General features: G+C 37.3%; 1 protein-coding gene across 5 annotated transcripts in view; it reads right to left on the minus strand.

Annotated features, from left to right (window-relative positions):
* Positions 1-712: 712 nt before the first annotated feature.
* LOC128685297 (rap guanine nucleotide exchange factor 2) overlaps positions 713-18,537 on the minus strand; it is an 832,363-nt gene continuing 814,538 nt past the window's right edge. For all 5 annotated transcript variants that reach the window (XM_070083069.1, XM_070083072.1, XM_070083070.1 and 2 more), the window contains 4 exons: positions 9,472-9,642; positions 7,074-7,136; positions 3,038-3,178; positions 713-2,273 (listed from right to left, as the gene is read on the minus strand). In XM_070083069.1, coding sequence (XP_069939170.1) covers positions 2,239-2,273; positions 3,038-3,178; positions 7,074-7,136; positions 9,472-9,642 — 410 coding nt within the window. In that variant the 3' untranslated portion in view covers positions 713-2,238. The remainder of the gene's footprint in view (positions 2,274-3,037; positions 3,179-7,073; positions 7,137-9,471; positions 9,643-18,537) is intronic.

Below are 18,537 nucleotides of genomic sequence, written 5' to 3' on the forward strand. Positions count from 1 at the left end.
GGTGGACGCGTCTGATGTGGATGATTTCCGAGTGGTTGTACGAAACCTGGGGTAGAAATTCGCCGAAAAGAAATGGTCAAAATCTGAACTGTATGATATTTGGACCGGACAAAAACCAGGGTTCCACTGTATATATAAAATATATATAATCTGCAGTAATTTCTTATTTATTTTACCCAAGTCTTTTCATGTTTTATCAAAGTCACTGCCATTATTTAAGTACTGCTGCTGAATGCTGATGTAGATCCAGACTTTCACTTCCTCACAGACCTCTGCAATAATCAACTTACAACTAACCAAGACTGCAAATACTTACTAACTAGGCATTTACAGTCTTTACTAACAAGCTAAACATCACACCTCCAAACTTCACTCAGGAAGTGCACAAAAATTCAGGTCTGGAAACTTCTTGATAGCACCTCTGGGGAGGAGAGAGAGTTAATCTGGGTTTGATACATGGTTTAAATTAACCCTAATTAGTATTACAGTCACAAAGTGCAAAACCTGTAAGGGTCATAGAGGAATGGGGAGACAATCAAGTTCAGTCAGGTCATCTTCAATGCCTTGGATCAAGAGGCCATCACTGTGGTTAGGGAACCTCCCTTTGTGGAACACAACGCTGACGAGACACAAACTCTGAACCAAAACTCCCACAGTTGTGAATTAACCAGACCTTATATATATGCCATAATTAGGATAAATAAAAATTCCATTACAAAGTGAAGTATATTTATTTGTACATTTCTCATCCAGGCCTCCAAAAAGGGCCGCAGGGTTGACAGTTAGAGCAAGAGTAACCATCTGCATGTCCAGAAAATAACATGGGAGTATCCAGCACTGAACAATGAGATTTCAGACATATAATTTACACAAATACATAGCTCATCATCAGATAGGAAAAAAATACAACAAAATTACATTACATTGAATGTTCTCTTGAATTTTTTTTAGACATCAAAGATATATAACTGGGATATTTTAGTAAACATTACAGTAAACATTCATGAAATGACAAAAAAGAAATTTAATCAAAGGTTGGAAAAATTCACGAAAATATGAATATAATAATTCCTTACTATTAAGGAATTACGAATATAGTTAAGGGATATCATTATCTAATATCCTATGACATTTTTAATTTACCATGAAAGATTCTTATGGTTTACATCACCGAGCTCTGAAAATATCTCATTTAGACTCGCGCTCACCCTCAGAGAACACCTTGACACAGCAACCTACTAACCTCTTAACTCTCAAGCTGCTGCTTAGCTATTTCAAAATAAATAAGTTTTGAGTTTAGTTATGATAACGAATAGCTCCGCCATGACGGGATGGTTGCCTTCTAGCTAAGCATTAGTGGTTCCCTGGGCTGGGGTCGGATTTGGACGACAAAGTGGCTGGCTGGCTGTTTGACATTGGTGAGGGACAGACAATAGGGTGTGGATAATCTAAATCCACCAATGGTCATTTAGGAGTCAACATCTCGAGTCCTACATTTACCTTCCATATGGATGATTTGTATTTACACTTAAAAATTTATCATACAGAAGTAATGCTTAAGTCTCAAAATTGCTGACCTCATTACATATAACTAGGCATTATGCTTAACAGCTAATCATATGGACATGGATATATCTATCTATATAAATATATACAAGGACATCCACTTATAATCATGATCTACATGTATTTATATCCATAAAATATTTTAATGAAGCTGTGCCCCAAGTATCCCATGGCCAGAGAGTTGAGAAAATGGATTAAAAATCTTGATTCAACCTCTGAATCAATTCGTACTTTACATCTGAATACCAACAACCATTCAAGTATGTAAGCAAATGTCAATTTAACTTTATTTATACAGGTAGTCAGATGCAGTTTTTTAGGCTTTGGGATTTTCCTTCATAAATCATTACATAATAAATGCCAAAAGTCAACTCTCTGAGCCATTCAGAAAAAAAAAAAATTATCTTTGGCTTCTGAACTTTCATTCCCATAAGATAAGCAAATCTGGGTTCCTTAACTGACTTGACTCACAAAATCGGTATGGTTTAACTGACTTGTTTGCCACATGATCTAATTGCTAAGTAATTGAGAAAGATGTTACAAAGTGCCCCCAAGAAACCTTGCAGGACTTGTCTTGTAAAGTTCAAGGAACAAATCATTTGCGTCTCCCTGCTATAGAGGCTATGCTGATATGGGACTAGGTCTATCACCCTGTGTTCAGCGGATCAGGGCTTACACAGCGGACACCTGAGCATCTTCTTCCTCATCTGCAAATTTATAACATATGTACTTTCATGGACATACATTACAAAAATTAATAAATTTTGATTATATAAAGAAATATTTTTAAATGTCAATCTATTCATGAAATGCACAAAAAAAATTATTTACATGTTATTCGTAGTACAACTTCTTTTGTTTATGGACTAATGGGTCTGAAATAAGGACCACTATTAATATAATTAATTCCATACCTATATATACAGACTAAGAGAACATAAACATGGACACAGGGCCCTTTATGTCAAACTCAATCCCCTCAAGGAAGTTCCTTGAATTTCCTTGAAGTTCTTGAGAGGTTCTGACCCCAAGAGATTTAACCTCACCTTCCCTGTCTTGGAATCATCCTGCCTGCCTCCCATTCCCCCATGCATTTGATCCTTATGGGTTTAGTGACAACTTCCCTCCCATCATGAATGGTATTTTAAATTCAATCTTTCCTATAATTTATACTGTACAATGAAATGGGGAATACGTTACCAGTACTTAATGCCAAATGGAAAGAAATATTATGGAGATATGGTTAAATTGATAACTTTCTACATAACAGCATGGCATGGAAGATACAAGATTTAAGGCAAAATCCCAGATAATATAATTTCTTCTATACATAGATATAAACTGTATATATGTATATATATATATATATATAATCAAATTAAATTTGGCACTTTTGTCACTATTTAAAATGCACTAAAATATACATTCACTAGTATTATATCCACCAAATTCAGATGTGATCACAACTTACCATCATGGTGTGTCTGAGGATAATATTGAACACCATCATGAGAAAGAGCTCGTCCCATCTGTTTCATTCTCAGCTGTGTTGCCATGTAATCAGGAGGGACGCCAGCGCCTCCACGTCGAACAACACGCGCACTAACCATGCCTGGTAGCATAATAAAAATTATTATTTTCCAGTCGCTTGTAGTCCAATGGATATAGGATATTTATTTATAAATGCCCTTTCAAATTTTCACTGAGTGGCTCAGGCAATTATATTTTTGTGCCAACATCAGAGAAACACTTAGAATATACTTATCCATACAAGAATAAAGTGTCAAATAGTGATCAATGAAAAGTGAAAAATCTGTTGGAAAGGAAAATGAAAAACAGGTAACAAAGATGTGTATATTTCAGCTTCACCAGAAGAATTACTGAAGTTGAAATACACAGCTCTCTGTTACCTGGCCTTCAGTTTCCTGTCCGAGGAGTTTCTCACTTGTCTCCTTAACATTTCAATGTTGTCTTCCTGTACTCAGGGACAGGCTCATACAATGCTCTTTTATTCACAAGAATTCGTTAATTACAAGTGTCAACTCTGGCACTGAACCATGGGAGTGCTGACCTCCTGAACTGTCTACAAATAAACTCTCCTACTCATTAATCATTTACTGAAGCCCTCTCTCTGTACATACAAATTTCCTAATGCCACATCACTTCACATATGTTATATATAAACACAGTACAACCTCTCCTCACTTAATGACGTATTCATTTACCGATGACTTGGACTTACGACGAGCTCTCTGACCAGTATGCATACCTAAATAATGTACATTAGATCTGATTTCCTCTATTCTGTTTATTACAATATACAATACTGTATAAACATTTAAAAATATACCAGAAATGTTATAAATGGTGCAAAGGTGACATTAAAATAATATCAAAGATGGTTGACACAAACCCACTATTATTATATAATACTCCTCACTTAGCAACGAATTCGTTTACCGACATGGTCTTAGGAACAGAACTCAGTCATCAAATGAGGAAAGGCTTTTTTGTGTTAATTAAAAATATTTAGAATTCCTTGCAATAACATAGTTGGGTTAGATGATCATGCTGCCATCTGGTAATAGCATAACTCACACTACAATTAGATAGCCTTTACTATGCTCAAGTTAGAAAGACAGTAAACAAACAGCAGCAAAAAACATCAGAGTTTAAGGTAAGGGATATGGGAATTAAACACAAGGCCTACCACATGATCATTCTTCTTATATTTCTTCACTCAAAATCCATTACAGCCATTCCTAGTTTTACAAAGATTTGCATTAAGAAATTTTGCTCGAACAAATCACCATGGCTTACTGAATGTGAAATCCCTTCCAAACAAAAAAAAAAAAAAAAAAAAAATGCAGAAATTTCACCCACTTTATTCACCTTGCATCCTGTCTGGGAGTCAATCTTGTCAAAGATTTTACTGTTTATAAAAATTTATGACCCATTAATCATTGCCAATAAAAAGAAAAACTCTAAAAATAATGGCACTAAAGTACAAAAAACACACTAGGAAGCCTATGGCAGTAGGTACAGGTTGAAATAATAAACCTTTTATAATAGTGGAATGTGAAATTGTGAATTCCAACACAAATTTAATCTGCATTCAACGTGCCCAATGTACTCTTAGCATAATGATCACTTTCAATGGTTACACTATCGTAACTGCTTCTGATGCTTATATAACTGTGTTTTAGGTAATACAATTTTTTTTTTATCAGTTTTGGATCATTTGGAAATTTAAACCCTAAACATAAAACTGGGCCTTTATCAGATAGTAATTCACTTCATAAAATTACACCTTACAAATTTTCTCAAGAATCTTAGGTATTCTTGAGAGTAGTTCTACATATACAGTTAATTATCAATTTAATGGATCGCAATTCAACAGAGTCTTAAATGGTGGCCAGGACAAAATCTGCTGCGTTAATCATTTTGGAAATGACAAACTCCATTGGTTACAGAACTGCCTGTTATTATGATCACTGCAAAACATCTATCATACTAGCCACCCATTCCCCCTCCCCCATTAGCCCGTTAAATCAAGAGTTTACTGTATCTGTTTATGGCTGCAGGAATCATTGCAACAACAGCCTAGTCTTAGACTTGGGCCTGAAAAGGAGACCCAATGAAAAGCAAATGTGCCATAAACACTGTCAATATCTGTGGCCCAAAATATTTCAGATTTCTGACTCTCTAGGTAGCCTGGTTGATCAGAGAGGCATGCAGGCCGTGATTAGCTGACGAAGGATTGAGCCTCCAACACTCCTTGCATGGAATGATCCACACAACTCAAAACCTGCAACTAACAAACCCTCCCCCCTCCCCACCCATGCCCCCCCCAAAAAACTCACATAAGCGTAAACATGCATCTTTAACTTTCTAGGTACAGAATAAAATATATTGCTGGAGCAAAAGTGCAATTCTTCAAAAGAAAACTCATAGTTATGTAGGCCTATCGACTGCACACAACGATAACCTAGTTGATCAACCATTCTACAGAAATTCCATGACTATCTGATATCCATTCTATATGTAACAGATACCCAACCTTACACAGCAGTAAAACATAAAATACGTAACATTATACCCAAAAATAGTTATGATTTCCATCAGTTTTCCTACTGGTGAGATATATTGTTTTGCTCTCGATTCTAGATCTCTATCCCAAAATCTTTTGAAGGAAAAGCAGGTCTTTTTTTAAACAAGACGGTGTATTAACAATGTCCAGATGTACACATGCCAAGCACCTTCAGGTGAGCTAGATAAATGATGCGAGGAAGCCAAATGCAAACATTCTGGCAATAAAGCAATATTAGAAGTGATGTTATGGGATATGTGAAAAAAATATATACAAAAAGTTTGTAGAAGGCAGTATAGAGTAGAAAAACACAGGGAGGAGGTGTCTGCAAGCAAGGAAGCCAGGTGGATGTACCAACACTGTAGTAAGTACAGAAAATCTTGTGTCACCAATATTATACTAATTACAAAAAGGTCTTGTGTCACTAATATTGAACTAAGTACAAAAAAGTCTTGTGTCACAAATATTATACTATATACAAAAAAAAAGTGTTGTGACACCAATATTATACTATTTACAAAAAAAAAAGTCTTGTATCACCAACATTGAACCTGAAATGCACAGCATGCTAGTGGCTTTCTTTTGTGCTTAATAATATTTATTATATGTGAACCACATTTTGTAAACTGCACAAAAGAAATAAAAGTTGTATAAATACAAAACAAGTCTTGTGTCACCAATATTAGACTAAGTACAAAAAAGTCTTGTGTCACCACACTGCTTCAAAATATAACAAGAGTAGTGTAGTCCATGCAGAGAGAGGCAGGTTACTCAGTGCAAGAGTGCCATGTGTGCTACTGCTTAAAGTAAATACAATCTTAACTATGATAAATGATCCATAATTTCTTACTGAAGACTATAATTACCCTTAAAAATAATAAAATTTTCTTAAAACATTAATTGCTATTAATACAAACAAGTGAGTGCTGTATTAGTACAGTAACTAAATATATGACAAAAGCATAAAAAATGTGTGATTATTGCACTCAATGCTCTTGCAAATTAACAATTAAGATATTTCTGACCAAGTGCTGGACATTACATTGTTTCCTTGCCTTGGTCTCTTCCTACAACAGTTTATTTATAAAAAAAAGTTTATGCACTGTATATTATCCTTTTTATGTAAAATGATACATGTATCTGGCAACGGTGAGAAAGGTTGAGTGCCATTCTGCATACCATCATCTTGCAAGTGGCATATTAGTAAGGCTAAATTAAACAAACATTCGAATCAGACAGAGCAATGCAAGAATAAAACAAACGAGACGTAAAACAATCAATATATCAAATATTATTTGAACGTTTCCGAAGAGAATTTTCAGGCAAGTGAGTATGCAGAGTAAAACTATATCTTGTTAGTAAGCTTCACGGGAAAAGCCTTAAGATTACCATTACTGCCTTGGATAGAGGCACTCACCTGCTGCTGGGACAGGTGGCAGCACGGCCACAGCATGCGGGAAAGGGGGCCGCGACCGTGATTCTGTTGTGCATATAGCAAGAGGGCAAATCATGATAAACCATGGCACTGCCACTGTGGCAAACGCAAGCCAAGAAAAGGACACGCTTTACCATATAAATATCAGCTTCAAAGCACTTTCATACTTGCAAAAGACTTATTCTCACAACTAGTGAATCATGGAATTAAAGCAATTTTCCCTCTAACAATATTTTCATCAGTAAAACAAATCATTATATTAATTAAAATTTAAGATCAGGAGTTGACTGGCTGGCGACCACAAAAGTCATCACCTAGTCGACTGTGCAACTCAACATCAGATAATGAGTCCAAATGAATCAAAAGATAATTAATGTATAAACTATTTGAGAACAATGGAAGTTTGTAACAACATTTTTCAAGTGCAAAACAAGTGATTCCTTTCCAGAGTACGCTGTACAATAGAAAAATATAGGCAATTTAAACATTTCAGTGAAGGAAATGCAGTTTTTTATACATTTTTTGAGCCAGGTGTGAAAATGGGGGAGTAATGTAATAATGTGAAGTAGCCTGAGAGTAAATGGCTCTCGGGCTACAATGCCAAGTGTGGCTTTGTACTCTGTCATTGCGGTATTACAGTATAACCCTCCATCTGCATTTATGCATTCAAATTGTATTGAGAATAATTTATTTGCACATGAACTCCTCAATAGTTTTTAATTTTCGAGTTGTCTATTTAGTTTTATTTTGGATCATACAAGGAAGTAAAAGAGAAAGAGAAGTGTTTTCCTGGCAGTGTCAGCTGACATCTGCAAAATTTTCATATTTTATTATTTTTTTTTTTTTTTACTTAAATACCTGGTGTCCTCATTAGCAATTTTTTACCACTTTTGAGCTGTGCTTACAGCTAATTTTTATAAATGCATAAAGAAAATACAATTGTATTTTCTGATGTCAGCACACCCAAGATAGAGGATACCAACCAGTGGCAGAGCCACAAAGCCTAATTAATTTCAAAATGTATAGTGTTCATGTAACCTTCCAATAATTTTGATTTAACTGTCCCCCATCATCACTATCATCATCAGAAAGATACATGCAGGGAATTCTATTTGTTAGAAAATTTTAAGACAAAAGTTAATACGTAGTTGGTGAGCCTATTATCACTGACATCCAATTATAATAATTTTTTAAAGGGGTGAATGGGTAAGCCAGCAGAAGGTCTCTGTCAGATGACCAAAAACTCGGTGGGTCATCGTATAACCCATGTCAGGTAACAGCTGTCCTGTTTCCTGACCAATCTTACCTGACCTAACCAATATGTCAAGAATGAAACTTGCACAATTAAGTCAGTTTGACAGCTTATCATTTCCTGAATGATAAGGTCAAAGCAAACACCAGAAGGTGTAGTTAAAATTTTAGCAGATGGATTTCCTTGGGAATGAATACAAGTGAACAGCGAGGAGTGAGGAAAGATGAGAAAGATGCAATGCAGCGGGTTGGGCATTATAAGAGAATAAAAGATGACACCGTGATAAATAGAAGGTGTAGTATCTGAGTGAGTTGTCAGGATAAATTTAACATTGAGACAAGTGTGGGAATTAAGTTGGAAATGGACCTAGATGCCTATGTGGTAACATTTAATAAAATGATTCACCAATACCACTCATCAAATTGAAAAGCAAAAATGAAAGCTCAACATACACACATGACACATCATACATATAAATATATCTTCAAGAAATATAAGCAATATGTCTTCTATGGTGTTATGAAACTGACACTAATAAAATTTATTGGGACAATGTTTAAAGCTTCACGATTCATGAAATCGTAATAACATGTCTGCAAACAAATCACGGAAAGGGTGGGATTTGAACCATGGCAAGCGAGTTCTGTAGTGTATAGAAATATACCTAGTTGGGTGAATCTTATTAGAGTCAGCTGGTTCACTGGTTAACACACTGGCCTGTGAGTTTTAGGACTCACTTGACGTGGGTTTCAACCTCACCCGTTCCCTGATTTAAAGCTATACTTCTGAAAGGTTGGTATACAATAAGTTTTTTTTGTTGGAGACGGATTGGGTCAAATAGTTAAATGGGAAAGCCTTCAGTGATTTGGGAGGGATGGGGGACTAGGGAATGAAATACACAATCTGCAAACATGGACTAGAGAGTAAAAACTCAGCAAAAGAATATAATTACATATCTAAGTAACTACACATCGTGGGACACACCACTACAGGGAATCAGCTATAGGGGGTTAGCAGTTTTATGCTTGATCCTGAGTGTTTTAACAAGTTAATGAAAAACACTGCATATTAAAAATCTGAATTAGGACAAAAGCGAATATTTCACATGAACAAGAAGTTACGACAGACCTGGCTGGTGTGAGTATCGCCGGTGGTGGGCTGGAGGTGAAGAGTGGTAAAGACACTCATAGCCTAAAACTCCCCCAACTTCCAGCGAGGAGGAGGAGTGTCCATCAAAATGGGTAGAGATGCCAGAGTCAGACTCACCGAGGCCTACATGACATTCAGCCGTCATTGAACCTGTGTAAATTTAAATTGCACGTTGTAATTTCAAATGCAGTATTGTACATAAACTTCATAAATGATATCCACATTTTGAAATTATTATAATACAACTACAGTGGTGCACTTAGGAGTCTGTGGAGACAAAGAACTTTGTCCGTGGAAGCAAAGAGGGGAATGTATGAGAGTATAGTTATACCAACACTTATATGAGTGTGAAGCATGGCTGGAGGTGAGAAGGCTGGAAGCAGTGGAGATGTCATATCTGAAGGCAATGTGTGGTGTGAATATAATGCAAAGAATTCATAGTTTGGAAATTAGGAGGAGGTGCGGGATTACCAAAACTATTATCCAGAGGGCTGAGGTGGTGTTGCTAAGAAGGTTCAGACAAGTAGAGAAAATGGAATAAAACAGAATTACTTCAAGAGTGTACGTATAAATCTATAGTGGAGGGAAGGCGGGGTAGGGGTCAGCCTAGGAAAGGTTGGAGGGAGGGGGTAAAGGAGGTTTTGTGTGCAAGGGGCTTGGACTTCCAGCAAGCATGCACGAGCGTATTTGATAGGAGTGAATGGAGACAAATGCTGACGTGCTGTTGGAGTGTGAGCAAAGTAACATTTATGAAGAGATTCAGGGAAACCAGCAGGCCGGACTTGAGTCCTGGAGATGGGAAGTACAGTGTCTATACTCTGAAGGAGGGGTGTTAATGATGCAGTTTTATAACTCTAGTGTAAAGCATCCCTCTAGCAAGACAGTGATGGAGTGAATGATGACGAAAGTTTTTATTTTTCCCGCCGCCCTGCCTTGGTGGGAATCGGCCAATGTGTTAAAAAAAAAACTATAGTCATCTATAAAAGCACATGTAAAATATATTTCCACTTAAAATTTTAAGTTCAAAAACTGAGTTACACATCAGAGTGACCACATATACATGCAGTCAGAGGTTGACAGTTTAACCCTTTGACTGTTTCAGTCGTACATATACATCTTACGAGCCACCGTGTTTGACGTATATATACTCATAAATTCTAGCAGCTTCAAATCAAGCAGGAGAAAGCTAGTAGGCCCACATGTGAGAGAATGGGTCTATGTGGTCAGTGTGCACCATACAAAAAAAAATCCTGCAGCACGCAGTCCATAATGAGAAAAGAAAAACTCACTGTTTTTTTTAATTAAAATGCTGACTTTCTGGTCTATTTTCGTATAGTATTTATGGTTGTATTCTCGTTTTCTTGGTCTCATTTGATAGAACAGAAAACATTTTATAGAAATAGAGGTGATTTTGATTGGTTTTACTAAGAAAAGAACCTTGAAATGGAGCTCAAAGTAGGGAAAATGTTTGATTTTTGCCGATGTTCAAAAGTAAACAAATGATGTCATTTTCCAATAAATGTCCAAGTAGCCATTCTAATATGCAGTCATAAATGGGTTGACATTATTTATACAATTATTACAATATTGCAGTAGTCTGCATAACAGTAAATCTTCTATTTTTTGTATGAATATAAATTCAAAATAGAAAGCAAGAGTAATATCAGAGGGGCCTGGAGACATGACTGATGAACAAAGAAAATGTTATTTTAGAGCCAGGAATGTTTGCATTGTTCATTCTGGACCCTATTTTGAAACTGTCATATGTTTTAATTTTTGTGAAATTGGCCAAATTGCAAATTTCTGACCTGGAAAATAAATTGGAACTCAAGTGCCTCCTGGTAATGGACAATGCTCCTGCTCATCCTCCAGACTTGGAAGCGCGAATGGTGCCGGAGTTTAGCTTCATCAAACTGAAATTCTTGCCCTCTAATACCACTCCTCTCCTCCAGCCCAAGGACCAGCAGATCATTTCAAATTTCAATAAACTGTACACCAAAGCAGTGTTTCAAAAGTGCTTTGAAGTGACCTCAGACACTGAATTGACCCTAAGAAAGTTCTGGAAAGATCACTTCAGTATCCTCACTTGCATAAACCTTATAGGTAAGGCTTGGGAAGTAGTGACTTGCAAGACTTTGAACTCTGCTTGGAGAAAATTGTGGCCAGCATGTGTACAAGAGAGGGATTTTGAAGGGTTTGTGGCTGACCCTGAGGAGCCTATGGCAGTTGTGGAATCTACTTTGGCATTGGGGAATTCCATGGGATTGGATGTGAGTTTGGAGGATATGGAAGAGTTGGTGGAGGACGACGATGAAGAGCTAACCACTGCAGAGCTGCAAGAGCTTTAGGTGCAACACCAACAGACCACAGCTCAGGAATTTCCTTCAGAGGAGGAGGAAGAGAGATGGAGGAAGTTGCCTTCTTCAAAGATTAAGGACATTTGTGCAAAGTGGACTGAAGTGCAAACATTTATGGATGAACATCACCGTGACACAGATGTTGCAAGCTGTGCTGGCAACATCTACAATGACAATGTTGTGTCCCATTTTAGGGAAATCTTAAAGACACACCAGAAACAGAGCTCTCTGGACAGATTTTAGGTGTGGTAGGGGTCCAGTGACTCTCAAGCTGGTGCTAGTGGCATTAAAAAACAAAGAAGGGATGTAACTCCAGAAAAGGACTTGGTACCTGAAGTCCTTATGGAAGGGGATTCCCCTTCCAAACACTAATACACCTCCCCCCTCCTCCCATCTCATCATTCATCAATAAGACTTCAATAAAGGTAAATGTCATTTTAGTATTGTTTATTCTGTATGTCTCATTGTTTTCTGTGTAGGAAAATGTATATTTCATGTAAAAATTTTTTTTTTTTTTATTATCACACTAGCCGATTCCCACCAAGGCAGGGTGGCCCGAAAAAGAAAAACTTTCACCATCATTCACTCCATCACTGTCTTGCCAGAAGGGTGCTTTACACTACAGTTTTTAAACTGCAACATTAACACCCCTCCTTCAGAGTGCAGGCACTTACTTCCCATCTCCAGGACTCAAGTCCGGCCTGCCGGTTTCCCTGAATCCCTTCATAAATGTTACTTTGCTCACACTCCAACAGCACGTCAAGTATTAAAAACCATTTGTCTCCATTCACTCCTATCAAACACACTCACGCATGCCTGCTGGAAGTCCAAGCCCCTCGCACACAAAGCCTCCTTTACCCCCTCCCTCCAACCTTTCCTAGGCCGACCCCTACCCCGCCTTCCTTCCACTACAGACTGATACACTCTTGAAGTCATTCTGTTTTGCTCCATTCTCTCTACATGTCCGAACCACCTCAACAACCCTTCCTCAGCCCTCTGGACAACAGTTTTGGTAATCCCGCACCTCCTCCTAACTTCCAAACTACGAATTCTCTGCATTATATTCACACCACACATTGCCCTCAGACATGACATCTCCACTGCCTCCAGCCTTCTCCTCGCTGCAACATTCATCACCCACGCTTCACACCCATATAAGAGTGTTGGTAAAACTATACTCTCATACATTCCCCTCTTTGCCTCCAAGGACAAAGTTCTTTGTCTCCACAGACTCCTAAGTGCACCACTCACTCTTTTTCCCTCATCAATTCTATGATTTACCTCATCTTTCATAGACCCATCCGCTGACACGTCCACTCCCAAATATCTGAATACGTTCACCTCCTCCATACTCTCTCCCTCCAATCTGATATTCAATCTTTCATCACCTAATATTTTTGTTATCCTCATAACCTTACTCTTTCCTGTATTCACCTTTAATTTTCTTCTTTTGCACACCCTACCAAATTCATCCACCAATCTCTGCAACTTCTCTTCAGAATCTCCCAAGAGCACAGTGTCATCAGCAAAGAGCAGCTGTGACAACTCCCACTTTGTGTGTGATTCTTTATCTTTTAACTCCACGCCTCTTGCCAAGACCCTCGCATTTACTTCTCTTACAACCCCATCTATAAATATATTAAACAACCACGGTGACATCACACATCCTTGTCTAAGGCCTACTTTTACTGGGAAAAAATTTCCCTCTTTCCTACATACTCTAACTTGAGCCTCACTATCCTCGTAAAAACTCTTCACTGCTTTCAGTAACCTACCTCCTACACCATACACCTGCAACATCTGCCACATTGCCCCCCTATCCACCCTGTCATACGCCTTTTCCAAATCCATAAATGCCACAAAGACCTCTTTAGCCTTATCTAAATACTGTTCACTTATATGTTTCACTGTAAAAAAATTATTTTGTTTAATACTTTTGAGAGTCTGGAACGGATTAATTGGATTTCCATTATTTCTTGTGAGGAAAATTAATTCAGATTAAGTCAGATTCGGTATATGACAAGCTCTCTGGAATGGATTAATTACGTAAACTGAGGGTCCACTATACAGGTCCGCCATCACAAATCCGGCAATCAGTTATTCGGTTCCCTCAGTTATTCGGCACTAATTTTGGCTAGCATAATTTCAAATTTCCAGGGTCGCCACACCAACCTGCTGGTACTGTTTGGTGACGCTACTTGCTGCATAGGTCATTCCAATTTCTTTTTCTCCATTTATTGTTTTAACCTGCTTACTTTTAGCCCTAGCCATGGTTCCAATGAATAAAAGAAATGCTTCTCATTATGTAAAGCACCTACACAGTACATTATCCATTAAAGATAAGGTGGCTTTGAAGCCATTGTCGGTTGCCATGAGCTCAGTCTCATGAAGCAGGAGAGTATGCTTTATTATTACGCTAATATCAACACTACAGCTTATTTGCCTATCACAATTGATCTAATATGACATAAGAAACAATATAAATAACATAAAACATGTTAAATACACCAGAATGAATAATATTCGGCATAACACCGAGCAGTTCGACAGAGTTATGAAGAGGATATGGTAAACAAATACCATTCTCCTATCCTTGTCTTGGTGGCTTATATTAGAGAAAACGGAGTATAGCACAGGGCTAACTATGATATACACTCGTAATCCACCATAAACATGAAACAAAAAAGTTATTTTCTCTCTATAGATTATCACACATAGCAGCATATGTGTAGAGAACCTAGGATAACCCCAAAAAAGTCAATGTGGCTTAATTTTAGTACCTGGCTTGGGTTAGCCATATATGATTTTTGGTAAATATTCGATTCCCAGCCAGGGTAGAAACATTAGGCGTGTTTCTTTACACCTATTGTCTATGTTTACCCATCAGTAAATGGGTACCTGGGTGTTAGTCGACTAGTGTGGGTGTTATCCTGGGACACTGACCTAATTTTCTTGAAATACTCAGCATAACAAGTGCCTTTCTATACAGTAGTATGTCACTGATGTCAGCTAGGCCTGTTTACCTTGTACATGTATGTGTAGTAAATAAAGATATTATTATTATTATTATTATTATTATTATTATTATTATATTATTTTCTCAGTTGTTTGTTGGGTTATCTTATTCAAACTTGGGCAATGTATGATGGAAAGATACTTCTTCACGTACACCAAAAATGAAAGAAATCAGACCATAAATAGCAGAGTTCACTTCTCAGTCATTAGCGGGCGCTTAGCGGTATATTTTTATATGGTTGTTATGGTTATATTCTCATTTTTTCGGTCTCATTTGATAGAATGAAAGATATATTACAGAAATAGATATGATTTTGATTCCTTTCATGACGAAAAGTACCTTGAAATTGCACTCACAGTAGCAAAAATGTTGTATTCTTTAGCAAAGCTCAAGAGTAAACAAATGACGTCATCGTCCAATACCTGTCCGCCTGCCAGTCCAAATTCCAATACGGAGTCAAGAATGGATTGACATTATTTATACAATTATTAAAATAATGCAGTAGTCTGCATAACAGTAAATCATCTATTTTTTTGTGAATAAAAATTCCAAATGGTAAGCAAGAGTAATACAAGAGGGGCCTGGAGCTGTGACTAATAAACAGAGAAAATGTTATTTTAGTGCCAGGAATGTCTGCATTGTTTATTCTGGACCCTATTCTGAAATTGGCATCTGTTGAAATTTGTGTGAAATCGGCCAAATTGCCAATTTCTGACCACTTTATTGGGTAGTTGAAATAAGTGAATGGGCGGTTTCTTGTACTCAGTTGACAGACTAGAAGTAAATAAGTTTATTCAGGTATACACAAATACAGTTGCATAGATTATCATACATAGCAGTATATGTATAGAGAAGCTAGGATAACCCAGGAAAGTCAGACACAGTGACTTATTTCCAGTACCTGGCTTGGGCTTGCCATGTATGATTTTTGGTAAATATTTTTTTTTTCTCGGTTGTTTGTTGGGCTATCTCACTGAAACTTGGGCAATGTATGATGGAAAGATGCTTCTTAACGTACAACTAAAATAAAAAAGACGGACGCTAAATAAGGGAGTTCACTTCTCAGCCATTAGCCACCTCTTTGCAGTATATTTTCGTATGGTCTTATGGTTGTATTCTCATTTTTTGGACTCATTTGATAGAATGGAAGATATATTACAGAAATAGACATGGTTTTGATTGCTTTCATAACGAAAAGTACCTTGAAATTGAGCTCAAAGTAGCGGAAATGTTCGATTTTTGCCGATGTTCAATGAACTGTGTAAGTCAAGTTGGTTAATTTTATTAAGTGTATTCTAACCTAACCACTCTGTAATTCGGCAAACTCAGTAATCCGGCACACTACAGGTCCCAATGATGCCGGATTTTTGATGGAGGACCTGTACTAGAGTCAATCATGAGAAATGAATTAAACAAAAAACATAAAATACTGCTTTAAAGATTAAAAAAGTGTGTGTGTGTGTGTGTGTGTGTGTGTGTGTGTGTGTGTGTGTGTGTGTGTGTGTGTGTGTGTGTGTGTGTGTGTGTGTGTGTGTGTGTGTGTGTGTGTGTGTGTGTGTGTGTGTGTGTGTGTGTGTTTGGTGGGAGGAAATGTTCAATGAACCACAATTAATACAACCTATCAGTTTTATCTATTAACCCTTAAACGGTCCAAACGTATATATACGCTCACTTGCGCAGCGCCCCGAATATTTTGACAAAAAAAATAGTTTCTTTTATAGAAAAAAAGAGCACAAGGTACTAAGTGGTCCCAGATTTTTTTAATATGGTGCACACCAAGTGTTAAAACCCATTCTATGCTGACCAGGCATCTCAGGCAATTGTGCCAAATTTGGAGGCAGGAAAATTAAAACATATACACCTACCATCCGACTTACGACCTGCTCGACTTTCGACCACTCAACTTACGACCGTGTTTTTTATGCCAAATTTCTGGGAAATAAACAACTATTTGTGTTGTAATCAGTGTTTATCCTAAACCTTACAGTATAAAATACAGTACTAACAGCATAAAAAGTAAAGTAAAACACGAAATACCAAAATAAAACAATAAAATAAAGTCATTACAAAAATGTTCTGCTGATGCTCAGTAGTAAAGTACGACTTACGACCATTTCAACTTACGACTGGTTTCTTGGAACCGAACTCGGTCGTAAGTCGGATGGTAGGTGTATATACGTTTGGGGCGCTACATGTAACGTATATATACGTTTGGACCGTTTACTGGTTAAACTACCAGTCCGAAAACCTCACCGCTACTTTCAACTCGGATAGATCCCCCCCTTCCATCAAGCATGAATACATAACATGCATGCATGCTTGATGAGTCTTCTTGGCCAACTTAACTCTTAAAACTCGGATTAAACTATAGCACCCTAACTTTAATAATACTCCCGCCAACACTATCGATCCTGCAACAGGAGCTTCTACATGAGCTTTAGGTAGCCATAAATGAAATATAAATAAAGGCAACTTTACCATAAATGCAAATACAGTACAAAAATACCATAATACATTAATAGAAATACAGTGGACCCCCGGTTAACGAACTTTTTTCATTCCAGTAGTATGTTCAGGTGCCAGTACTGACCGAATTTTTTCCCATAAGGAATATTGTGAAGTAGATCCATTTCAGACCCCCAAACATACACGTACAAACGCACTTACATAAATACACTTACATAATTGGTCGCATTTGGAGGTGATCGTTAAGCGGGGGTCCACTGTATATCCTGTATCACCTGACAATAAACTTATACTCCAACTACCAGCTAACTTATACAACCTTAATAAAGAAACTAATAAAGGTAATGAAGCAAACAAAGTAGTATAAAATAATATATAAATTTCACTCACTTGGGCAGTCTCATGACTATAGTTTTATATTAACAAAATTAACTCTCTTACCCAGTAGGAAATAAACTTGCAAAGGAAAAACTTGCAAAGACATTGAAATTGTAGAGGGGATTTACGTAATTCAATTTGTAGCCGGTTTATTTGATCATAGTTTTGGACACCGACAATAGATCAGGATAGTAATGTTATAACTTAACATCAGCAGGTATAACCAAGTCAAAGTGACCCAAAAAAGAAGAAACACTTTCATCATCACTGACTACAGTTCAAAAATGGCAAAATATCTCCTGGAATTTGACCTGCCCTAATTTTCTCTCTTAAGTACTCCAGCTCTTTTTCTCAGACGTAAAGGTTTCCCAGAGAAACTCTTAATTGTCCAAACGTAGATCTACGTTCTTACTGCTAGCGCTTCAAACGAAGATCTACGTTTTATTTTTCCTGCCTCCAAATTTGGCATGATTGGCCTGAGATGCCTTGTCAGCACAGAATGGGTCTTAACACTCAGTGTGTGCAGTATTAAAAAAATCTGGGACAACTTAGTACCTTGTGGGAGCACCAGTTCAATTGAGTGCCAGCTAGAGCAAACATCGCAGCAAACACCTGGGATTTACTGATGTCATGTAGTATTAACACTCCCATTTTAAGAGAAAAGTGATGCTGACCCTGAGTCTAGAGGCTCTGAGGTGAATGTGGCCATAAGTGGTCGAGGATATATCAAAAACCTTGATAATAACCCATGTGCAACATTTGTGCAACATACTTTCATTTTTGGTACCACTGGTAGGGTCATCCTGCCAGAATATCTTATAACCTATG

This window comes from Cherax quadricarinatus, chromosome 8, assembly GCF_038502225.1.
Source record: "Cherax quadricarinatus isolate ZL_2023a chromosome 8, ASM3850222v1, whole genome shotgun sequence".
In the NCBI taxonomy this organism is placed as follows: Eukaryota; Metazoa; Arthropoda; class Malacostraca; order Decapoda; family Parastacidae; genus Cherax; species Cherax quadricarinatus.